Raw genomic sequence first — 26,012 nt, 5'->3', positions numbered from 1 at the left:
TATGCTGTATAGTAACAGTTTTGAAGTCATCTTGCTTACCACGTTAGAAGCATTTACTCTTTGGGGAGAAAGGTGTTCAGTTCTTTTTAGGTAATTAACATTGTATACTTAAGTTGTTCGTTAGCTATCCATTCTGTTCATTTATTAATTGAATAAACATTCATTCGTAAGGAAGTGTGCATTAGGCACTGTGCTAATAGATAAGGCTATGGACATGCATATGGAGAAGCACCTGATGGAGAGACAGGCAGGTAAATACAGTAGAGTAGTTGAATTTGAGAGTAGACGTATGCCTTTAGGAGGGACTCCTGAGTCAGGAAAGATCCGTGGAATTACAGCCAACATCATATTTGCCAAATTATAACTCTTACCCTTTTAAGGATCTGGACTGTGAGATTCTGAGGAAAGCTGAAGATTTTTTTCTAAAAAAAGCCAAATTTTTGCATATTATTTCATGTATTCAGCTTGAAACCTCATATATCTCAGGGTTAGAATCCCTGGTCCAAAGACTTAATTTTCAGTCCAAATTAGCTCTGTAGTATAAATAGCTTACCCTTTTTCTTATTATAAAACCTTTCTCCCGCAGATTTTTAAGCTAAGTACTTTGTAATAATATTCTAGAATCTCACCCCATGTTTATGTTTTTCATAATGTTACAGACTTTAGTTACCACCTCAAGTTTTTTTCCTTGCTAGCCCATATGTCACAGCTGTGACTAATTCATATTTTGTAAAGTTTTAAAGCTGATAACTTGTGTTAACCTTTAAAAAGAAAGCTCTTTGGGACTTCCCTGGTAGTCCAGAGGCTAAGACCATGCTCTCAAAGCAGAGGACCCAGGTTTGTTCCCTGGTCAGGGAACTAGATCCCACGTGCCACAACTTAAAGATACCGCATACCGCAAATAAGACCCAGGGCAACCAAATAAATAAATAAAAAGAAAGCACTTTGAGTTTAAATTATTTTCTACCAATAACAGAATTTTACTTTTGCCTTATTTCCCATATTTTTTCTTGAGGTTTTTAGGTGCAAATTTTACCTTTGATTCTTGTAGATTAATTTATGACAAACTGTGGTTAAGTTGGGGCTTCCCCAACGGCTCAGAAGGGTTCGATCCCTCGGTGCGGGGGGAAGATCCCCAGGAGAAGGGCATGGCCACCCACTGCAGTATTCGTGCCTAGAAAATCCCATGGACTGAGGAGCTACTGTCCATGGGGTCGCAGAGAGTCAGACACTACTGAGCATTCAGGCACAAATGTGCATCTCAGGTCAGTTATTAAATCGTTGACTTAATTCTCTTTACACTTTCAAATAAGTTATACAGTACGTGAACGTTTCCCGCGTGCCGCCAGGCGTGATGAGAAGTGCCCGAGGACTCAGGGATGACCAGGGCTCAGAAGCTTCTGTCTCCGCAGGGGTGGCAGCGCAGCGCCCGCAGGTGCAGAAGGGCAGGGAGGCGGCGGGGTCCCGGGCTCAGATAAGGAGCGCCGAATTCCCCCTACTTCCCCACGCCTCGGAGGTCGCCCACTCAAGTACCTTATAGCGCTGTTCTAACGATTTGGTGTTTGTCATTTCATTTTATTAGAGGGATTCCGGAAAGGAGGAGCAGAGAGGGTCCCGGAGTTTCTTCAAGAACCAGCTAAGATCTGGGGCCTCCGTGGGTCGGGGTTAGGCGGGAGCCCGAGAGGCGTGAACGCGGAGGACGCCTGGCCGAGGCGCCGAGGGCAGCGCGGCTCCCGCGTGCGCCAGGCCGCAGCGTTTAAATCTCCCGCCTCCCGCGGCTGGAGCCCGACACCTCCACGCTCTGGTGCGGAGGGGCACCGGCTGCGGGAGAGCCCCGGCGGCGGCGGCGGCAGGAACAGGCACCGGGACCGACCCCCGCGCGGCTGAGCGGGACCCGAGGCGGCAGAGGACGTGCGCGTCGCGCCTCCGGCGTCGAGGTGAGTGTCGGCGGCGGCGGCGGCCTCCCCGGGCTCCCATCCTGCGTGGTGGCGGAAGGGCCGTGCCCTTCCCGGCCGACTGGGGCCCGGAGGCCAAACCCTTGGTTCCCATGGCGACGCCCCTGGGTGGCTGCGCCAGCGGGAGGCGCCCGCCACGCGCGCACGCGGTCTCTCGGGGCCTCGCCGGCCTTCCCGGTTCCCTTGGGGACCCTGGCCCCTGTGGCCTCCCTCCCGGACGAGGTCCTGGCCGAGGTCCTCCGGGCTTACTCTGGGCAGATCGGGCTGGCAGTGGTTTTAGGCTTGCCTGCGTCCCCTCGGGACTGAGGGAGTCCCGCCCACGCTCCCCACGGGGAGCGAAGGAGCGCCGGGGCCTGAGGCTTGAGTGATTTCTCTCGAAGGTGGAGGTCACTTCCACTAGAAGCAGATGCTCCCGGGCCTTTAGGTGCTTTCCTCCTGACCTCCTTTTTATCTTGTTATTTTACTGTCGTTATTTTGTAATGGGAATGTCTTCTTTAGAAATTAAATGGCTAGCAATGGGTAAAAACACAACCTAAGTAAAGGCGCGGTTTAAGACGAAGTGCGGCCGGCAGGACCTGCCGAGAGTCCCGGCGCACAAATCCTGCAGCCCGAGGCCTTTATTCCAGCGTCACGGACCGATCCTAGGCGGTCATGGAAACTCGGATCACCTGGTCAGTGCCCAAGTGCTGTCAGCAGTTAAATACCTGATGCTCTGAGAAAGATGGAGAAGGGAGGGGAAAAAAAAAATCCATCCTGGCAATTAACCCGCGATGCTGTGGATTTGCCGGTAGAGGGGGTGGGGTTATTTTTCAAGTAATAGATTATCTTGATGCCCGGAGCATAAAAGCTATCATAAACTATGGATCACTGTGGAATAGCTTATTGGGAAGATAACGTTTAACCATGATTTGGGGTTTTTTTTAAGTATGTATTGATTTGGTTCTGACTCAGTTAACGCACTGTAAGGTGATATTCCTTTAATGATCTTCACATCAATATTTATGCAGTAGCCACAGGTGCCCTCATCCTTTAGTAGGAGTTAATTATACTAATAATTTACTGGCCAAATAAACATCATCCAGTGGTATGTATATATTTTTTATATGACTAAACTTTCTAGTCGCTTTTGTATTCGTCTTTGCCTGACATATCCAGTATGCTTTGAAATTATGTATTTAATAGTGCAAAATTATTGTACATCTTGACGTTGAAACAGTTATGTGCAAGACATTGTTCTAATTAACAGTAATTAATGTTAGGGTTAGGTGGTTGCTCAGAGATCAGCCAGTCCGAAGTGTAAAAACTGCAAACATTAAGACTGGTGGAAAAACTAGGAAGCCATATTTTTTTTTAGAAATATTTATTATAAAGCAATAAAATTTATACCAATGACTGAACTGGGACAAAATATTAAATATCAGATATAAAGCAGTATTGTTTTGTTCTACTGTACTGTCAAACTGTCAAATATTTCATTGTGTGGTAGTACATGCTTTATTAAAAATTTTTCCTTTTCCTTTGTTGTTTACCTTTCTCAGTACTCATTGTGCCTCCTTTAAATTTTTAACAACAGATGGGGTGTGTGAAAGACTTTTCAGTATGTCTGTGACTGGAAAGATTTCCTCATGTGAACTGGCTTTTGTTATATAATATCCTTATTCCCCTTTTCCATTGTGTTTTTCTTTCATCTGTTATGTGTTTCCTTTTTTCTGAAGTCAGACTTTTCAAACTTCTGCTCGCATCCAATATTTGCTTTCTATGTAATTCTTTATTGTGTTATTATGATGATGATTTTTTTCCCCTTGTTGATTCATTTGCAAATATCACTTTAGGTTTAAAGTTTTTTAATGCGTAAACTCTTGATTCAGCCCTTATCTGTCCAGGAATTAATTTTATAGTACACTTACATGTATTTTAAATAATACATATATGTTTATTAATTTCAGCATGGTTTGAAATAATAAAATTCTAGAAGCAGTCTAAATATCTGTCAATAATAGACCAGTCAAGTAGATTATAGTACATCCATACAAATGAAATGTTATATATCCATTACAGTTGTATTACAGTTATGTAGAAAATTCCATGTCATGTTCTTTTACCCTCAGCACTGGACAGTCTCACTTGTATCCATAATCTAATGTGGCTGAGGAGATGCCTGAGGTCAGGATAAATAATTTAACTTGTAGGTGGTCCTCTTTTTTCGTCTAGATCCTAGTAGCATTCTTTCTTTACCCTTAAAATTCAGCAACATTCCACAGTATATCCTATTCTTGATCATTCTGTATTGATTTTTCCTGGAACACGATGAACCCCTTCAGTTTTCAGCTTTATATTCTTGAATATTTTGGCTTTTCCATATATCTCTTTCTCTGTCCAAGAATATTACTTAGATTAGATCTCAATTGTTTATATTCCAAACCTATACATCGTTTGTTCTGTCTAACCACTTTGTTTAAATCAAACCACCTTTATCTTACAATCTTCATTCTGAATGATCTTCCCAGGTTTGTCATCAGTATTATTAACTTAGTTTTCTGAAGTATCTATTCTACTTGGAATTGTTTCTAACGTAGTTTTGAATTCTCTGGGGTTTTTTTTTTTTTCGTATTTTTCTTTATATATTTAGCTTCCTTTAGCCCTTACTGAAATAATCTCTTTTATGGAGTTTTGGTCCATTTATCTTCAGGCAGACCAGTGTTTCTTTAAACCTGTTCAATGAAGCAATTTTTCAGATGTATGTATTTTTCCCCTTTCTTGTGTTATGATCCCTCCTTTTCTTGTGGCTTCTCTGGTGGCTCAGAGGGTAAAGTGTCTGCCTGCAGACAGAAATCAGGAAACCCGATTTCGATCCCTGGATTGGGAAGATCCCGTGGAGAAGGAAATGGCAACCCGCTCTAGTACCCTTCCCTGGACAGAGGAGCCTGGTAGGCTGCAGTCCATGGGATCACAAAGAGTTGGACACAACTGAGTGACTTCAGTTTCACTTTCTTTTGCTGTAGTGCTACTTTTTCATGTTATTTATTTTGCATGTTATTGTTGTAAAGAACAGTTCTGTTCTGGCCTGTTTTTTGCCCAAGAGTAGTGGAAGTAGTTTATTATATATCCCTGTACCTTGGAATAACAGTTTCAGAGGCTGCATAGGTGAATAGGTACCTTATTGTGATCTCTTCTTTAATTGGCTTCTTGGGGACAGTTTTTATATGTTCTCTTTAAGCGGTTTCCCTTAGCATGTGTAGTCACTGATTCCAGAGGCAGGTGAATACTGATAAATCTGTGGTTATTCTAGGGTGCTTTTGTCTGCTGTGCAAGGTTCACTACCAGCTCGTTCTGTTTCTCTGCAGCCATGCCTTGCCTCTTGGCAGGCAGAACTAAAAACACCCTGGCCATTGTAGGGTATAGGGAGCCCAGTACATAATACCTCTCACCTTTTTGTTATCCCTTAAGATTGAAACCAATTCAGATGTGGTCAAGACCTAGGAAGATGGAGATAAACTTTAATATTGAGAGAACTGTTAGAGGATGTGTATCATATCAATGGTCTTTTAATATTTCTGTCACCTAGTCCATACCTGAAATAGCCCGCTCAAGGGAAAGTTTGGGTCTTCATAATAGACACACTTGCCTAAGACTTTTACCTCATTCTGATTAGGTTGCAAGTGGTGGATTAGAGGTTTAAAAAAAGACCTAATTCACTAATTCTCTGGCTTGATAGATTAGCTCTACTCAGTCAAGAAATATGGACCAGTGGTTAATTCACCAGTCAGGTTTCTCACTGTAGGAGAAAAAGGGCAAGAAGCTGGGAATATTTATAGAAAATTGCCCTTCATAGAAACCAGAAGAGCTTAAAAGAAACATTTCCCACCATAAACACAATGATCTCTTCTTCAGTAGTCGTCTTTGCAAGCATACGATAGTAGAGGAAGACAGGCCAAGTAAACTGTCTCCTTAAGTCTGGCTGTGCTTGCACAAGAATTCATGTCTTCAAATTAGTGATTAATCATTGGAATTGTTCTTCAGAACCTACTCAATTTGCCAAAATCGAATCTGCTTCAGATTAGAGGAGATGCTAGTCAGATTTGGACATCCTCTTTAAATCTAATGCAGACTTCATTGTATCTGACATTTATTCATTGGCTTCAGTGCTATCAGTTCAGTTCAGTCGCTCAATCATGTCTGCCTCTTTGCGACCCCATGGACTGCAGCGCACCAGGCTTCCCTGTCCATCTCCAACTCCTGGAGCTTGCTCAAACTCATCAAGTTGGTGATGCCACCCAACCATCTCATCCTCTGTTCCCTTCTCCTCCCTTCAGTCTTACCCAGCATCAGGATCTTTTCAGTGAGTCAGTTCTTCACATCAGGTGGCCAAACTATTGAAGCTTCAGCTTTAGCACCAGTCCTTCCAATGAATATTCAGGACTGGTTTCCTTTAGGATTGACCGGTTTGATCTCCTTGCAGTCCTAGGGACTCTCAACACCACAGTGCAAAAGCATCAATTCTGCACTCAGCTTTCTTTATCGTCCAACTCTCACATCCATACATGACTACTGGAAAAGTCATAGCTTTGACTGTATGGACCTTTGTTGGCAAAATAATGTCTCTGCTTTTTAATATGTTGTCTAGGTTGGTCATAGCTTTTCTTCCAAGGAGCAAGCGTCTTTTAATTTCATGGCTGCAGTCACCATCTGCAGTGATTTTGGAGTCCAAGAAAATTAATAAAGTCTGTCACTATTTCCATTGTATCCTCATCTATTTGCCATGAAATGATGGGACCGGATGCCATGATCTTTGTTTGTTGAATGTTGAGTTTTAAGTCAGCTTTTTCACTCTCCTCTTTAACTTTCATCAAGAGGCTGTTTAGTTCCTCTTCACTTTCTTCCATAATGGTGGTATCATCTGCATATCTGAGGTTATTGATATATCTCCCAGCAGTCTTGATTCAGCTTGTGGTTCATCCAGCCCAGCATTTCACATGATGTACTCTGCATAGAAGTTAAATAAGCAGGGTGACAATATACAGACTTGACATACTCCTTTCCCAGTTTGGAACCAGTCCATTGTTCCAAGTCCTGTACCAACTGTTGGCTTCTTGACCTGCAAACAGGTTTCTCAGGAGGCAGGTCAGGTGGTCTGGTATAACCATCGCTTAAACAATTTTCTACACTTTTTTGTGATCCACCCAGTCAGAGGCTTTGTCATAGTCAATAAAGCAGAAGTAGATGTTTTTCTGGAATTCTCTTGCTCTTCTATTATCCAATGGATGTTAGCAATTTGATCTCTGGTTCCTCTGCCTTTTCTAAATCCAGCTTGAACCTCTGGAAGTTCTTGGTTCACGTACTGCTGAAGCTTAGCGTGGAGAATTTTGAGCATTATTTTGCTAGTGTGAGATGGGTGTAATTGTGCAGTAGTTTGAACATTCTTTGGCATTGCCTTTCTTTGAGATTGGAATGAAAACTGACCTTTTCCAGTCCTGTGGCCACTGCTGAGTTTTCCAAATTTGCTGGCATATTGAGTGCAGCACTTTCACAGCATCATCTTTTAGGATTTGAAATAGCTCAGCTGGAATTCCATCACCTCTTTATGCTTTGTAAGGCCAACTTAACTTCACACTCCAGGATGTCTGGCTCTAGGTGAATGATCACACCATCATGGTTATCTGGGTCATTAAGATCTTTTCTGTATAGTTCTTCTGTGTATTCTTGCCACTTCTTCTTAATATCTTCTGCTTCTGTTAGGTCCATACCATTTCTGTCCTTTATTTTGCCCATCTTTGTATGATATGTTCCCTTGGTAGTTCTAATTTTCTTGAAGCGATCTCTAGTCCTTACCATTCTATTGTTTTTCTCTATTTCTTTGCACTGATCGCTGAGGAAGGCTTTCTTCTCTCTCCTTGCTATTCTTTGGAACTCTGCATTCAGATGGCTATATCTTTCCTTTTCTCCTTTACCTTTCACTTCTCTTCTTTTCAGCTATTTGTAAGGCCTCTTCAGACAACAATTTTGCCTTTCTTCATTTCTTTTTTTCTTGGAGATGGTCTTGATTACCACCTCCTGTACAATGTCATGAACTTCCATCCATAGTTCTTCAGGCAGTCTGTCTATCAGACCTAATCCCTTGAATCTATTTGTCACTTCTATTGTATAATCGTAAGGGATTTGTAAGCACTGAATGATCGGTGCTATGAAATGTGGTAATTTTTTTCTCATTGGGAACCTGATTTAATGAATAGAGGGATTTTTAAATTTTATTTGTAATTGAGATATAGTTCATGTAGAGTATTATATGTTGCAAGTGTACAATAATTTTTTAAAGTTATACACCACTTATAGTTATTTTAAAACATTGGCTATATTCCCTGTGATGTACAATATACCCTTGCAGTTTATTTTATGCATAGTAGTTTGTACATCTTAATCTCCTACCTCTATTTCCCCCTCCCCTCTTCCCTGTCTTCACTGGTAACCACTAGTTTTTTTTCTCTATATCTGAGTCTGTTTCCTTTTTGTTGTATTTTAAATTCCAGTTATAGGTGATACCATACAGTATTTGTATTTCTCTGACTTATTTCGCTTAGCAAAATAACCTCCAAGTCCATCCATATTGTTGCCAATGACAAAGTTCATTCTTTATTATGGTTGAATATTATTCCATTGTATGTATATATACCATATCTTATTTATCCATTTGTCTATTGATGGACATTTAGTAAGTGGAAGTAGAAGTGTTAGTTGCTCAGTCATGTCCAACTCTTTCTGACCCCATGAACTGTAGCCTGCCAGGTTCCTCTGTCCATGGAATTCTCCAGCCAAGAATACTGGAGTGGGTTGCCATTCCCTTCTCCAGGGATTGAACCCGGGTCTCCGACATTGCAGGCAGATTATTTACCTTCTGAGCCTTCAGGGACGCCCTGGACACTTAAGTTGCTTCCATATCTTGGCAACTGTGAACAGTGGTGCTACGAACATTGGGATACATGTCTCTTTTCAAATTAGTGTTATTTTTTTCTGATATATACACCCAGGAGTGAAATTGCTGGGTCATAAGGTAGTTCTATTTTTAGTGTTTTTGAGAAACTGCCATACTGTTTTCGACAATGACTATACCAGTTTATCTTCTTACCAACAATGTACAAGGGTTCTTGTTCTCCACATCTTCCCCAGTACTCTTTGTATGTATTCTTTTTTTTATGGAAACTTTTCTGATAGGTGTGAGGTGATATTGTGGAATTTTAATTTGCATTTCCCTGATGTTTAACCGTGTTGAGTATCTTTTCATTAGCCTGTTGGTCATCTGTATGTCTTCTTTGAAAAAATGTCTATTCAGGTTTTCTGCCTTTTTAAAACAAAATTTATTTCTTTTCTTGGCTGTGCTGGGTCTTAGTTGTGGCACATGGGATTGTCAATCTTTGTTATGGCCTGAGAGATCTGTTGTTGTGACAGGAGAACTCTCAGTTGCAGCATGTACGATCTAGTTCCCTGACCAGGGATGGAACCTGGGTGACCTGCATTGGTAGTGCAGAGTCTTAGCCACTGGACCCCAGGGAAATCTCCTTCTGCCTAATTTTAAGGTAAAGAAAATAAAAGCAGGAATAAACAGGTGGGACCTAATTAGATTTAAACGCTTTGTATGGCAAAGGAAACAAACGAAATGAGAAGACAACCTACTGGTTGGAAGAAAGTAGTCTCTCCAGGGAAAGGAATGATACAGACATGTGCTCATTCGCTCATCTTTTAAATCATTGCTCATCCAATAGGATAATCATATTTTTCTTTCATTTGTGCTTTAGTTACAAACGTGATTAAATAACATTTTTGTGTAATGTTACACAAAACATTGGGCTTTTGAAATCCTTTTGTGAATTGCCTATTCTTGTTTCACCCTTATTCTTAAATTAGTTTATCTTTTCACTATTGAGTTATGAATTCTCTAATTTAAAAATACTTTTTCTTCTTTATATCTCACTTTACCCAGTTATTTCTTTTCCAGATTTACTTATGGCCCATTTTGTTATATGAATTAGGATTTTTTTTTTTTTACAATATCTTACATGATTTCTGTGCCTGGTTCCACCTAAGTTTTCTGGCCCCAGACATTCATCTATATTTTCACATGTCACTGTTACAATATTTTAACATTTAAATTTTGAACCATCCTTACACTGACTGAGAATAAAACACTTTTTTTCTCCAAATAGACAGTTAATTATCCTAACAATATTTATTGAATAATATATCACTTTCCTAGTGATTTGAAATGCTACATTCACTGTAGTGAGCTAAATGTGATCCCCAAAGATAAAAAGTCCTAATTCCTGGACTCTGTGTATATATTACCTTATATGGTAAAATTTTTACAGATGTGGTTAGGATTAGATTGTGTGAAGGATCTTGAGATTATTCTGGATTGCCTGGGAGGGTCCTGAGAACCATCATAAGTGTCCTCAATTTTTAGAGAGACAGAGGGAGATTAAACACATACAGAGAGGAGAAGGTGATGTGAAGATAGAGGCAGGTTGGAGTTACGTTGCTATTGGCCATGGGCTACCAGCAGCCACCAGAAGGTGGAAGAGGGAAGACAGTGTTCTTCCCTAGAGTCGCACAGTAAGTACAGGGTTGCTAAGACCTTAGTTCCAGATTTCTGGCCTCTAGAACTGAGATGGCAAATTTCTGTTGTTTTAAGCCATCAAGTTTGTGGTAATTTGTTACAGCAGCCCTAGGAAATTAACATATAGACCATATACTACATTCTTTTTATTTTTTTTTAAATCTCTTTGTGTATTTCTTTTCATTTGTTTCCACTGTTTTATGGTTCTAGTATCAGTGCCATTCTGTTTTAATTAGTAAAATTCACATTCAGGCTTATTTTTTCATAATTATTATTTTGTTAAAGTTGTACATGTCCATAATGTTTAAAAGTCAAGTGTTAAAAGGATTATAATGTATAAAAGCAGTTCTCCCATTCCTGCTCCAGTTCCAATCTCCAGTGTCTCATACCTTCACCTCTGTGTTTTTGCTGGTATTTTCTAAATCACCAGAGAAGGCAATGGCACCCCACTCCAGTACTCTTGCCTGGAAAATCCCATGGACGGAGGAGCCTGGTAGGCTGTGGTCCATGGGGTCGCTAAGAGTCAGACACGACTGAGCGACTTCCCTTTCACTTTTCACTTTCATGCATTGGAGAAGGAAATGGCACCCCACTCCAGTGTTCTTGCCTGGAGAATCCCAGGGATGGGGGAGCCTGGTGGGCTGCCGTCTATGGGCTCGCACAGAGTCGGACACGACTGAAGTGACTTACCTTACCTTTTCTAAATCACATGTTTATATGCTACATTTTGATTTATTAATTTAAAACATTATCTACTTACTTTCTATATGGCAGATGAGGACTAGCTCTCCTTCACCACCACAATCCCCTTTTGTTCTTCCCCAGTATAGCTGTATTATAATTTTATTAAACCAAGTAAGTGTTTATGTTACTGTGAACTAACAAGTGTCTTTAAAACTTAGTCAAAAAATATTACTGAGATCAATTTCAAAGCACATACTGCCTATGCTTTCTTCTAGAAGTTTTATGGTTTGGGGTCTTGTATTTAAGTCTTTAATCCATTTAAAATTTTTTTTTATCATTGGGAAAGTAGTCCAGTTTGATTTTTTTGCACATAGCTGTCCAGTTTTCCCAAAGCCGTTTATTGAAGAGGCTCTCTTTTCCCCACTGTATATTCTTGCCTCCTTTGTCATAGATTAATTACCAGTGTAGGTGTGGGTTCATTTCTGAGCTCTCTGTTTTGTTTCATTGATCTATGTATCTGTTTTAGTGGCAATACCATACTGCTTTGATGACTTTAGCTTTGTCGTATAGTTTGAAATCAAGCAGCATGATCCCTCCAACTTTGTTCTTTCTCAAGACTGTTTTGGCTATTCAGAGTCTTTTGTGTTTCCATACAGATTTAGAATTATTTGTTCTAGTTCTGTGACAAATGCCATTGGTATTTTGTTAGGATTGCATTGACTCTGTAGATTTCCTTGAGTAGTATGATCTTTTTAATAGTATTAATTCTTCTGGTCCATGAGCACAGTTTATCTTTCCAACTTTTTGGGTAGTCTTCAGTTATTTTCATCATCATTCTACAGTTTTCTTAGTACAGGATTTTTACCTCCTTAGATTTATTTCTCTGTATTTTATTCTTTTTGACATGACTGTAAGTGGGATTGTTCTTAATTTCTCCTTCAGATAGTTCATTATTAGCATATGGAAATACAACAGATTTCTGCATATTAATTTTGTATCCTTCAATTTTACCAAATTCATTAATAGTTTTCTCATGGTATATTTAGGATTTTCTATGAATAATATCATGTTACCTGCAAATAGTGACAGTGTGAGGTTGTTGGCAGGAGAGAGGAATAGGAGCTCCCTTAAAAATAATGTGTATGTGATAGTCTTTGTAATAACTATTTTAACTCCTCTGACTTTTTATTTGGCCATGCCACACAGCTTATGGGATCTTAGTTCCCCATCCAGGGACTGAACCCAGCAAAAGTAGTGAAAGCACTGAGCCCTAACCACTAGGCAGCCAGGGAATTCTCTGACTTCTCAGATATTTTTATGGAGTTAAACTAGTTCTGACGCATTTCAGATAAGTAAAATTGCTACATAAAAGTATAAGTACTTAATATATAACAATAAATGAATGGCTCTTACTTTGGATAAAGGCTGCTGGTGTTAAATAGTAATCACTTCCTCAGTTCAGTCACTCAGTCATGTCAGACTCTTTGCGACCCCATGACTGCAGCATGCCAGGCCTCCCTCTGTCCATCACCAATTCCCAGAGCTTACTCAAACTCATGTCCATAGAGTCGGTGATACCATCCAACCATCTCATCTTCTGTCACCCCCTACTCCTCCCACCTTCAATCTTTCCCAGCATCAGGATCTTTTCCAATGAGTCAGCTCTTCGCATCAGGTGGCCAAATTATTGGAGTTTCAGCTTTAGAATCAGTCCTTCCAATGAGTATTCAGGACTTATTTCCTTTAGGATGGACTGATTGGATTTCCTTGCAGTCCAAGAGACTCTCAAGAGTCTTCTCCAACCCCACAGTCCAAAAGCATCAGTTCTTCAGCACTCAGCTTTCTTTATAATTCAACTCTCATATCCATACATGACTACTGGAAAGACCATTGCTTTGACTAGATGGACCTTTGTTGGCAAAGTAATATCTCTGCTTTTTAATATGCTGTCTAGATTGGTCATAGCTTTTCTTCCAAGGAGCAATCATCTGTTAATTTCATGGCTGCAGTCACCATCTGCAGTGATTTCGGAGCCCAGGAAAATAAAGTCTGTCACTGTTTCCATTGTTTCCTCATATATTTGCCATGAAGTGATGGGACCAGATGTCGTGATCTTAGTTTTCTGAATATTGAGTTTTAAAGCCAACTTTTTCACTCTCCTCTTTACTTTCATCAAGAGGCTGTTTAGTTTCTCTTTGCTTTCTGCCATAAGGGTGGTGTCATCTGCATATCTGAGGTTATTAATATTTCTCCCAGCAATCTTAATTCCAGCTTGTACTTCGTTCAGCCCAGCATTTCACATGATGTACTCTGCATATAAGTTAAATAAGCAGGGTGACAATATACAGTAGTAAATTTAAAAAAAAAACAAAAGCAAAAGCCTTGATAATCAAGTAAATGTTTTTCATAAGAGTGATACAATAGCTAGTTGTACATGTTAATTGTAGCAAACTTGGAAACTGCAGAAAACTGTCATCTGTTATCCCACTGCAGAGAAAACCTTTGTTGACATTTTGGAGTGTTTTCTGTCAGTTTTGCCTTCACTCAAGTTGAATTTACTAGCAAACTCTGAATCTTTCAGGAAATGCTGATTGTGTTTGTAAGAAAATTCATGGCTTCAGAGCCAGAGTAATCAAGAATACTACATTAATATTAAACAGCAAACTTGGCTAATGTATTTCCTTAATTGCATCAAACAGTGATGTTATATTTAGTTAAGTCTTCACAGATTATTTTTCTCCAGAGGATTTCAGAGCTTCAGTTTGCATATTACCATCAGTCTGTTTTGCTTGTTTCTTAGTGATTACACAGTAATGAAATAAGTAAGGTGAGTACAGAACTACCTCTAAAGAGAATACTGATTTGTTTTATTCTAATATTTGTATTCCATATCCAGGAGATAGCTGCAAATACAGATGTAAATATTATATAGTGCAAAAATGAATAAAGTTGTCAACAAGGTGACTGTGTTCAAGTAAAAAATACTGTACACTTTCTGGAAATAAAGGAGATTATAGACTTCCTGGCAGTCCAGTGGTTAGGACTCTTGTGTGTCCACTGCATGAGGCACAGGTTTGATTCCTGATCAGGCAAGATCCTGAATGCCCTGTGGTGAAGCCAGAAAAAGAAAAATAAAGGAGATTCCTAGTTTAGATGGCATAGTAAGTTTTGCATCAAACTCATAGTAATTATAAAAAATAAAACAAACCCAGGAAATTTATCTTGGCTAGATTATAAGATAAACATGGACTAGAAACAGAACAGAAGGACAAAGCGGTGAGTGGACGGAAACACATGCACTGAGCTCCTAATACACAATGAGGTCCTTGTTTCTGGGGATTCAGTTTCTGCAGCTTGGTAGGAATTAAGTGTTTCACCTGCAGTGGTCCTTAAGTAACCTGAATACACCAAAGGTATTTCAGATAGCACTGTATCAGGGGCCCTAAAATATCAGTAGAAGACACTGTGGAAGTAGAAACCCTGAAAGTTAAGTGGAGACAACTAAGGATTATAATCACTAGATAAGGATGATTAACCAGAGAGGAAGAAAGAAAAAAGTAAAGATTATATACTCACAATAAGCTTGTAGAATTCAGCCAATATTTGGAATTCAGTCAATATTTGGAACATGAATTTACTCCAGGTAAAAAGTCTAAGAGTTCTATATATTTAGAGTGCTAAAGAGAAAAATTATGGAATGATGTTATTAAAAAGGATACAAAATTAGAATATTCAGTTCAGTTTAGTCACTCAGTCGTGTCCGACTCTTTGCAGCCCCATAAATCGCAGGACACCAGGCCTCCCTGTCCATCACCAACTCCTATAGATCACTCAAACTCATGTCCCTCGAGTCGGTGATGCCATCCAGCCATCTCATCCTCTGTCGGCCCCTTCTCCTCCTGCCCCCAATCCCTCCTAGCGTCAGAGTCTTTTCCAATGAATTAGAATATTAAAAAAAAGAACCAATTAAAAATTCAATTCTGTCCAGGCTAGAGTTCATTCCACCTACTGAGGTTGTTTGTTTTTTTTTTAATCCAGTGACTTTTTCTTTTTTAATGTCCATGATTTCTAATTGGCTCTCATTAGAATATTAAAAAGAGCCAATTAGAAATCTTGAACATTAAAAAAGAAAAAGTCACTGGATTGAAAAAAAAAAAAAAAAAACCTCAGTAGGTGGAATGAACTCTAGCCTGGACAGAAATGAAAAGAGAATTTTTAAACTGGAAGGTTTATAAACTGGAAGGTTGTACTAAAGAACTTGTCCAAAATATAGGACAGAAAAACATATAAAAATGAACTATTTTTATCCAAAACATAGGACATATCAAGAATAACACCCAATAGAAGATTCAGATAAAAAGAAGAAATTATGGCTGAAAAGGAATATTTGAAGGGAGTACAGCTTAAAACTTTCTAGAGCGAAAGATTAAAATATGAACCTCCATAATGAAAAAAAAATCTACATAAATGCATCTTAGACAACCTCAGGACATCACAGATTAAAACACTTTTTCAAATATTCAAAGAGAAAAAGGAGGGGCAGTAGAGCCCAGACCCATTGACTACAATAGATGAACTAAGGTGTAGGGATTCTGTCTTCAAAGAGTTAAGGAACACTAAGAAATGTTATGGAGAAGGCAGTGGTACCCCACTCCAGTACTCTTGCCTGGAAAATCTCATAGACGGAGGAGCCCAGTAGGCTGCAGTCCATGGGGTCGCTAAGAGTCAGACATGACTGAGCGACTTCACTTTCACTTTTCACTTTCATGCATTGGAGAGGGAAATGGCAACCCATTCCAGTGTTCTTGCCTGGAGAATCCCAGGGATGGGGGAGCCTGGTGGGCTGCCGTCTGTGGGGTCGCACAGAGTCGGACACGACTGAAGCATCTTAGCAGCAGCAGCAGCAGCAAGAAATGTTAATATAATGGAAACAGCAAAAGAGATGGATACATAGCAACATACATAGCACTTAAAGTACTGAGTGAAAAAAACCCTGAAAAATCAGAAATGAAATCTACAGCACATTATCATTTGTGGAGATTAGCATATGTATATAACATTTTCTAAGAACGCATTCAAATAAAAAGGCACACATCAAACACATTAGAATGATTGTGAGGGGAGATAGATATGAGGAAGGGGTTAAAAAGGAATGTACAAGTAAATGAAGAAACAAAAGAATGAGTCTTGCATGGATCGATAATGATAGCTTTAAAAAAGAAAATAAAGGAAAGTTGTTGCCAGCCTTATATTTTTTATAAACAATTAAACTGTCATTTATGAATGAAGGCAAAATAGAGTTTCACAGGTACCAAAACAGAGAATTTCTCCCCACAGGATTCACTAAATGAACTTTTAAAGTATTGTCCTATATAAGAGGAAAGAAGGAAAGTATAGGATAAAAGAAATCTTCTTCCACTTCCCATATGGGGAAGCCTTCCATAAACCGAATTACCTGACTGGTTGGTAAATTTGTTTAGTCTTGATGCTCAGTTAGGAGGACCAGTTACCTCACACTAAACTATATTCACAAACTTTGCTATTATTTGTAAAAAAAAAAAAATATATATATATATATTTTGGCCTCCAGATGCTATACTATATTATTTGTTTAACTAGTTTAGAATAATTCAGGGAAAAGTTATACCATTTTTTGGGGTCCCCTCAAAGATCCCACAATTTCATGTAATGATGAGAACATCAGGAAATAAAAATGTGGAGTTTAGTAAAGTAAAATATACAGATAGAAAGAGCTTTGCTGAGACTAGGAGATGTGCTATTTATAAAAGCATCTAAAGACCAAAAATACTTAGGAATAAATTAAAAGCAATAAACTTATACTAAAATAACTTCAGAACACTGCTGAGAGAAATCAAAGAAGACCTAAATAAATGGAGATAAATGCTATATTCATGAGTTGAAAGACTCAAAAATTATTAAGATGCCAATCCTTCACAAATTGATCTGTAGATTCAGTGCCATCCCAATCTAAATCTTAGAATTCTACATCTCAATAGTAAAAAAAAAAAAAAAAGACTACCCAATTTAAACATGGGTAAAAGACTTAAAACAGTGGAGCATTTACAGAAGGCCAATTGGCACCTGAAAAAGTGTTCACTACCGTCAGTCATCAGAAAAAGATGCATTAAAGCCATAAGGAAATACCAATACACAACTAGAACAGATAAAACTAAGAAGTCTGCCAACATTAAGTGTTACTGAGATTGTGGAACAATTGTAACTCTCACACATTGCTAATGGGAATGTAAAATGACAGTTTTTTATAAAATGTACACCAATCCTTTGACAGAAAAACCCATTTATAGGTTTTATCAAAGTGAAACATTTGTCCATGAAAAGACTTGTTTAGGCATGTTCATAGCAGATTTATTTACAATTAATTCCAAGTTGAAAGTTAAAACATACTGTTAATATGGATACAATGGACTACTGTTCAGTGATAAGAAAGAACAAAGTAGGAAAGGAAAACTAAAGGTGCAAAAAGCAAAACATCACTTGCGATAGGTTAGGCATTCACTGGAAAAGGATACAAGGGAAATTTCTGGGGTGCTGGAAATGTTCTGTAACATAATATCTTTTTGTCAAAAGTATATAGCTAAAAATTGTACATTTCAATGTATGGAAGTATTACCAAAAGGAATCATATAATGGTGATGATGATGAAAACGATTATGGAGTAAGGTGGTAGGGAAGACATATAAATGACAAAAAATGACAGAATGGTGACTGAGCTACCATTTTACTGTTGTCCGTGTGTGTTAAACTATAAAACTTTTGAAGAAATTAAGGAAAAAGACAAGTCTTATGTTTATTCAGACATTTATCAATTCCAGTCATCTCTTTACTGTAGATCCAAATTACTACTGTAATTTCCCTTTAGAATTTTTTAGCATTTCTAAAAGTCCCCAGCCATGAATTGTCTCAGTTCTTTATCTGATAATGTCTTTATTATTTTGATTTCATTTTTAAAGGACAGTTTCAATAGAGAGTTATGAGTTGATAGTTTTTCTTTCTTTCTTTCAACACCTTAAATTTATCCTTCCATTACAGTCTGGGCTTTGTTGTTTTCCTTGAGAACTTGCATCTCATTTATGTATTTGTCCCCCTTTACGTAATACACCATTTTTCTCTGCTTCAAGATAGTTTTTCTCTTTGGATTTAAGCAGTTTATCTAGGATGTGCCTGTTTGTGGTTTTCATTGTGTTAATCTAACTCAGGCCCCCAGTGGCAAGCAGATTTAGCAGTGCCCTCTGTCAAAAACAGCTTCCCTGGTAGCTCAGATGGTAAAGAATCTGTAGTGCAGGAGACTTGGGATTGATCCCTGGGTCAGGAAGATCCCCTGGAGAAAGAAATGGCTACCCACTCCAGTAGTCTTACCTGGAAAATTCCATGTACAGAGGAACCTGACGGGCTACAGTCAGGGTTGCAGAGTCAGACTTGGCTGAGCAACTAACACTTCATTTCTATAAAAAACCACAGATGTGCAGATCTCACCTTTCTCAGATTTACCCACCCAGACACTGTGTTCCCTTTGCCAGGGAATGTGTGCTCTCTGCAGGCAGGATAGATTTCAAACAGGAAAGGGAGGACTAAGTTGATCACTCTGAAATCCAATCAAGTCGGGAAGATCCTCTGGAGAAGGAAATGGCAACCCACTCCAGTATTCTTGCTTGTAGAATCCCATGGACAAAGGAGCCTGGCTGGCTGCAGTCCATCGTGTTGCAAGAGTCGGACATGACTTGGCATCTAAACCACCACCAATCAGATAAGTTACTCTTTGTCTCCTATGAAGAAACTAGTAAGGGAATGGAGACAGGCCAGACATACACTTTTTTTTTCAGGCATATACTTTTGAGCTATATTAGCACATGAGTTGGGGTAGGGAAGAGAGGTTCTCTTCTGATACTGTGAAGACTTGTACTCTTCACTGATTTTGCCTAAGCCTGCATCCCTAGTGGCTCAGTTCAGTTCAGTTCAGTTCAGTCGCATCCTACTCTTTGCGATCCCATGAACTGCAGCACGCCAGGCCTCCCTGTCCATCACCAACTCCCGGAGTCTATCTAAACCCATGTCCATTGAGTCGGTGATGCCATCCAACCATCTCATTCTCTGTCGTCCCCTTCTCCTCCTGCCCTTAATCTTTCCCAGCATCAGGGTCTTTTCAAATGAGTCAGCTCTTCGCATTAGGTGGCCAAAGTATTGGGAGTTTCCACTTTGAAATCAGTGCTAGCAATTAACACCCAGGACTGATCTCCATTAGGATGGACTGGTTGGATCTCCTTGCAGTCCAAGGGTCTCTCAAGAGTCTTCTCCAACACCACAGTTCAAAAGCATCAATTCTTTGGCACTCAGCTTTCTTTCTAGTCCAACTCTCACATTCATACATGACCACTGGAAAAACCATAGCCTTGACCAGACAGACCTTTGTTGACAAAGTAATGTCTCTGCTTTTTAATATGCTGTCTAGGTTGGTCATAACTTTCCTTCCAAGGAGTAAGCGTCTTTTAATTTCATAGCTGCAGTCACCATCTACAGTGATTTTGGAGCCCAGAAAAATAAAGTCAGCCACTGTTTCCCCATCTATTTCCCATGAACTGATGGAACCGGATGCCATGATCTTAGTTTTCTGAATGTTGAGCTTTAAGCCAACTTCTTCACTCTCCTCATTCACTTTCATCAAGAGGCTTTTTAGTTCCTCTTCACTTTCTGCCATAAGGGTGGTGTCATCCGCATATCTGAGGTTATTGATATTTCTCTCAGCAGTCTTGATTCCAGCTTGTGCTTCATCCAGCCCAGCATTTCTCATGATGTACTCTGCATGTAAGTTAAATAAGCAGGGTGACAATATACAGCCTTGACATACTCCTTTTCCTATTTGGAACCAGTCTGTTGTTCCATGCCCAGTTCTAACTGTTGCTTACTGACCTGCATGCAGGTTTCTGAAGAGGCTGGTCATGTGGTCTGGTATTCCCATCTCTTTCAGAATTTTCCACAGTTTGTTGTGAACCACACAGTCAAAGGCTTTGGCATAGTCAGTAAAGCAGATGTTTTTCTGGAACTCTCTTGCTTTTTCAATGATCCAGTGGATGTTGGCAATTTGATCTCTTGTTCCTCTGCCTTTCCTAAAACCAGCTTGAACATCTGGAAGTTCACGGTTCACGTATTGCTGAAGCCTGGCTTGGAGAGTTTTGAGCATTACTTTACTAGCATGTGAGATGAGTGCAGTTGTCCTGTAGTTTGAGCATTCTTTGGCATTGCCTTTCTTGGCTCAGTGGTAAAGAATTCGCCTGCCAACGCAGGAGACTCAGGTTCGATCCCTGGGTTGGGAAGATCCCCGGGAAAGAAAATGGCAATCCACTCCAGTATTCTTGCCTCAGAAATCTCATGGACAGAGGAGCCTGGCAGGCTACAATCCATGGGGTGGGTTGCAAAGGGTCAGATCCAGCTTAGCAACTAAATAGCAAGAACAAAGCATCAGTGTAGTTGAAGAAACCAGCAGTTTGTCATACAACTGGATTGACCATCACACTGATGGGATGGGAAAACTAATTGAAAACCATCAACAGCAACTAAAGACAGGCAGAAAATGAAGGGGAAAAATGAACTGCTAGTTTTCCCTCAAGACTAGTGTCAGACAATGTAGTGCTTATATCAAGTCCATTATCCCTCCATACTGCTTTCTATCCCAAATCATGTCCAGCCAAGTTACCAACATAGCACACGAGAGGTTGTGCAGTTAGATGATGACTGATCTCTCTGTCCAGAAATCCAGTAGGATACACGAAGGAGAATATCCAGCAAGTATCTGGAAGAGTGGCCACCTGTGGACTTTATATTTTTGTCCTTGTTCCATATAATGCTTTTATGTAAACCTACTTTGTCTGATATTAATGTGGCCATCATCCCCGCTTTCATGGTGTTTGCACTATATTTACCTGGTATGTCTTAACTAATACTTGTCTCTGTCATCTTATTTTAGGTGGATCCTGAGTAGCATGTAGTTGGATATAGTATTTTTTTTATGATTTGAGATTAAAGAATCTATTTAAGAGGAAACTTGCATTTATTATACTAAATAGTATAATTGTTCTTATTCTGTGATCTTTGTTTGCACTGTTTATGTTGCCTTACTCCTGTTTTTTCAATCTTCTTTTGCTTTTGCTAGTTTTTCTTGTTGCCTTGTTTTGCTCCTAGTAATTTAGAAATTAGACACCCTATTTTTATTTGATTAGTAATTACTTCAAAATAAAAGGAAAGGAAACTTCTGTTTCTTTCCCAACATTAAGAATACATTAGTCATCTGTTGATTCCCCTCAAAATGAGTCACACACTTTAGTACCTCCTTTTGTTCCTACCTCCCACCATTGATTGGAATCACTTGGGCTTTTAAAACTATTATTATTATTTCTTTTTTTTTTTTTCACATTTCATTAAGGAACACTTCACATTTGCATTTCCTAAATGTAGCCCTGTTAGCCTTGTTAAGAACAATTACTTAGACCATTAATTTTTAAGTTTACAAATGGTTACAGTTTTCACCTCTGTTTCTTTTACAATATGTCTCCCTTATACTTAAGATCTTTATTTTTTTAATTTATTGGATGCTAAAATATTCCTTTAAGTGACTTTTAAAGAAGAATATATATCTGAATCTTTGCATAGCTGAGGATATATAATAAATGTGTTTTCTTCTGAAATAGCAGTTAATCCATAGCAAGTTTTCCTGAGGAAATAATAGCAGGATGCAGAGATGTGTGTATAAGTTCATTTGTCAGTATTTTTACAAAAGCAAAAATTAGAAACTAAGAAGTGTCTGCAAGTAGACACTTGGTTGAACAAAAAATTATTGCCAGTCATTATTGGAAAATCATAACAGTTGATCATTTTGTTACCTAATTATTATGTCATTAATCTCTCAGCCTGTTATTTATGCAAGTTATAATTAAAATATAAATTTAGACCATACAAAGTAAACAGTGTGTTTAGCTATTAACATTAATACTCTATTTAGTATCTGTTTCAGTTTTTCAACTAAATATTGGCTAAATGGATACTTATTATTGAAAATATATTTAAAGAAATTTAATTTTAGTCTGTTTCTTGTAGTCACTCCATGGATTTTTTTGGGCAGCACAGATCAGAAGATAACCAGTCAGTAGTCAGTAGAATGCAGAAGAAATACTGGAAAACCAAACAGGTCTTCATCAAAGCAACCGGAAAGAAGGAGGATGAGCACGTGGTGGCATCTGATGCTGAACTGGATGCTAAACTTGAGGTAAATTCTTATAAGGATTCAGCGTTTTGCATATAACTTGTTGTTATTTGGGACTACTAGGGGGACTATGACAAGTTTCACACTGAAGAGCTGACCTGGATACATGTAGAATTTGATAATAGAATAGTTGTATCTATTTGTTGATCAGATCTTCTGGTTAAGCAAGCCATAGCAAATTGTGCATTGGCAGAGCTGGAGTCCATAGTAGGTAGACCATGAACTAGATAATTTCTCTGGCACTAGTGTAATACTTTGTGTGCTATGTAAGTGAATTAGTTATGTTCTAATGGGACCATATACTCATTATGTATCATGTCACTAGTATTTTGTACTACTTTTATCTGAAGTCTATACCTCACTGACATAGTGATAATTATAGATTACTGAGATCAAATAGTGAGTGAGGATTTTACAAGTTGGAGTTTTTGTTTCTCTTATTAAGGATGGAGTTTAAAGTATGTCATAATGTATTTTTGGCTGTTTTTTATTTTAAATAAAAGAAATAATTACCATGAAACAACTTTAAACCTATATGTAATCTTATACTTTTAAGTAATCAAGCTAATTAGAAGAAAGGTCTCATGTATATTAATGAAGTCTGAATTTTTTAATGCAGATTTGCCAATTCCATGTGTATATCCTAATTTAGGTAACCTTTTACAAACATTTGTAGCCAGAGGCTCTGTTATGCTTAAAAATATAATGATTTGTTGGGATTCTTAAAAATATAGGTCTAATAATTATAGGTCTAATAAATAAATATAGGTCTAAAAAATATAGGTCTAATAAAATGTCTTAATTTACTAAGTAATTTTTTCTATAAAAATAAATTCTGATCACTGCCATAACAAATATGAAAATAAAAATTATTTCTATTTAACCAGATTTTACTATTTGTGTTAAAAAGTATTCTTCTTAGGATTGAGTGACAAATTGTGAAAAAAAAATGAAGGGGCTTTATTATAAGTAATATGTTTTATCACTAAGGGAACTCTTCACTACCCATTCGTATATTCCCACAGAAGTAGATTTTTTGTGTTTTATTTCACATTGATAGGTAATCTGTGGGTGCCATTTTATATTCAGTGTTATTTTTGTCCATTAGAGAATTATTTGGAATCACCCAAGAACTTTCTCCCACAATTGTATTATCTTTTTTAAGAATGAGAAATATTTTCAAGTATACATATGCATCAAGTATGTACTTAGATTATCATGTTGTACACTTTAAATATATTACAATTTTATACCTCACTAAAACAGAAAAATATTTTTGTTGTAAAAATGAAAAGCAATAGCATATGTATCTTTCAAGGACCCATGGTGGGGAAATCAACTGTAATTGCTTCACCATAGTGTTAATGGAACTATTATTTTTGTATTCTTTTCTAATCTTCCACATGGACTTACAGCAGCTCTGGCTTCCCTGGTAGCTCAGATGGTAAAGAATCTTCCTGTGATGCAGGAGACCCAAGTTTGATCCCTGGGTTGGGAAGATCCCCTAGGGAAGGAAATGGCAACCCCACTCCAGTATTCTTGCCTGGAGAATTCCATGGACAGAGGAGCCTGGTGGCTACAGTCCATGGGGTTGCAAAGAGTTGGACACAACTGAGCGAGTTAACACACATACAAATACATATACCAAGTGCAATTCAAACATACTTAAACTTACGTGGAAAATTGATAGTCACTCCTGCATTTAGAATTTAGTATCTGTTATCAGTCTTCCTTTGGCCTGATCAAACATCAAAATAAAAGCAAAACTGCTATAGAGATGGGCTTCCCTGGTGGCTCAGGCAGTAAAGAACCCACCTACAATGCAGGAGACCCCTGCATTGTTTGATTCCTGGGTCAGGAAGATCCCCTGGAGAAGGGATAGGCTTCCCACTCCAGTATTCTTGGGCTCCCCTGGTGGCTTAGCTGGTAAAGAATCCACCTGCATTGGGGGAGACGTGGGTTCGATCCCCGGGTTGGGAAGATCCCCTGAAGAAGGGAAAGGCACCTACTCCAGTATTCTGGCCTGGAGAATTCCATGGACTGTATAGTCCATGGGGTCACAAAGAGTCAGACACAACTGAGCAACTTTCACTTTCACTTTCTCTGGTGGCTCAGTCAGTAAAGAATCCACCTACAATGCGAGAGACCTGAGTTCGATCCCTGGGTTGGGAAGGTCCCCTGGAGGAGGGCATGGCAACCCATTCCAGTTTTCTTGCCTGGAGAATCCATGCACAGAGGAGCCTGGCTGTAGTCCACGGGGTCACAAAGAGTTGGACATGACTGAGCCACTAAGTTTGAAATGGGAGTCTATTAGATATTTTACTTTTTTGTTAGCTATTGGCAGCAGTGGTAATGAAGGGATTAATATTCATGGAAAATTCTAAACAAAAATAATCTGAAGGTAATTTATTTTTGTTGTTATAACAACATTATTTAATTTTTATGGTAAATTCATTGACCTATTTTTCTTAGACCAATATTGGAGAAAAGCCAGACTCTAAGTTACTTAATATTGTCTAAAACTATCTATACTCTTTTCATCAGTGGTAGACAGTATTTAATGTACATTTTTAAATTGCTATTTAGATAGTTTGGAGCTGAGGGGAGGACAAACTCCACAGTCATAAATTTTTATTAGTTTCCATGTATTTATCATCATTTTTTCCAACTCTAATGGGAGAAAGCTAAATGTGCTTTCTACATCTGAAATAAAACCAAAACTGAAGTATATCACAGTCAAGGAAAATAGACAATACCTATGAGAAAATGTTTTGCTTTTGAAGTGTTTTTTTATATTTTGTATTTGCTTATGGTTCTTTAAATTGTCCTAATAAAATTTATATTTCAAAGGTTTTTCACTCCATTCAAGAGACATGTACTGAACTTCTGAAGATAGTTGAGAAATATCAGCTAAGACTCAATGGTATGAAATCATAGATATCTATCCACCAACAATTCCTGCTTAAAATAAATATTCATTTGCATTTTTGAAGATGAAAGATTTAATGTAAAAATAGTAATTTACTGAACTATTTTGGAATCGTTTCTTATGACAAAAATGAATATTTACAGTGATCTACCCTGAAATCCCCCAGCATGCTCAATTCATCAAGTCCTCTGACACAGATTGATTTTGCTGAGTTTAGTTTTCCTTCCCAGAGTCTTAAGTGGATTTTTTTCCATCATTTAAAAGCTCTCTTTCTCCACCCCTACTTGCTCTAGCAGTTACCCTTCATTCCTCTGCTCCTTTCACAGGAAATTTTGACGTAATTATCTGTACACACAGTCTCTATTCCTTCTCCTTCTCTTCTGCTCACCCGGTCAAGTTTTCATCCCCTTCACTCCACCAAATCACTCTTGTCACAGTCATGAAGAACTTAATTCTGGGACCAGTTCTCAGTCGTTGTCACATTATTTAACACAGTTGATTTTCCCTCCTCCTTGAGACACTGTACTCTCTTCACTTGGCTTCCAG

The 26,012-nt window shown here is 38.5% G+C and overlaps 1 protein-coding gene across 8 annotated transcripts in view; it reads left to right on the top strand.

Moving 5' to 3' along the window:
- The first annotated feature begins 1,183 nt into the window (after positions 1–1,183).
- Positions 1,184–26,012, top strand: part of ICA1L (islet cell autoantigen 1 like) — a 58,676-nt gene continuing 33,847 nt past the window's right edge. For 4 of the 8 annotated variants that reach the window (XR_003514892.1, XM_027564669.1, XM_027564661.1 and 1 more), the window contains exons 1-3: positions 2,135–2,626; positions 22,372–22,540; positions 25,388–25,460. Coding sequence is in view for 7 of the 8 variants with exons in the window: in XM_027564669.1 (XP_027420470.1) it covers positions 2,607–2,626; positions 22,372–22,540; positions 25,388–25,460 (262 nt within the window). In the remaining variant the exon portion in view is untranslated. Of the gene's footprint in view, positions 1,938–2,134; positions 2,627–2,716; positions 3,040–22,371; positions 22,541–25,387; positions 25,461–26,012 lie in introns of those variants that run through there. The other 4 variants (XM_027564640.1, XM_027564676.1, XM_027564685.1 and 1 more) reach the window with 4 other exon arrangements.

Source organism: Bos indicus x Bos taurus, chromosome 2 (assembly GCF_003369695.1).
Source record: "Bos indicus x Bos taurus breed Angus x Brahman F1 hybrid chromosome 2, Bos_hybrid_MaternalHap_v2.0, whole genome shotgun sequence".
NCBI classification, from domain to species: Eukaryota; Metazoa; Chordata; class Mammalia; order Artiodactyla; family Bovidae; genus Bos; species Bos indicus x Bos taurus.
This window is presented reverse-complemented; position numbering and strand designations above follow the sequence as displayed.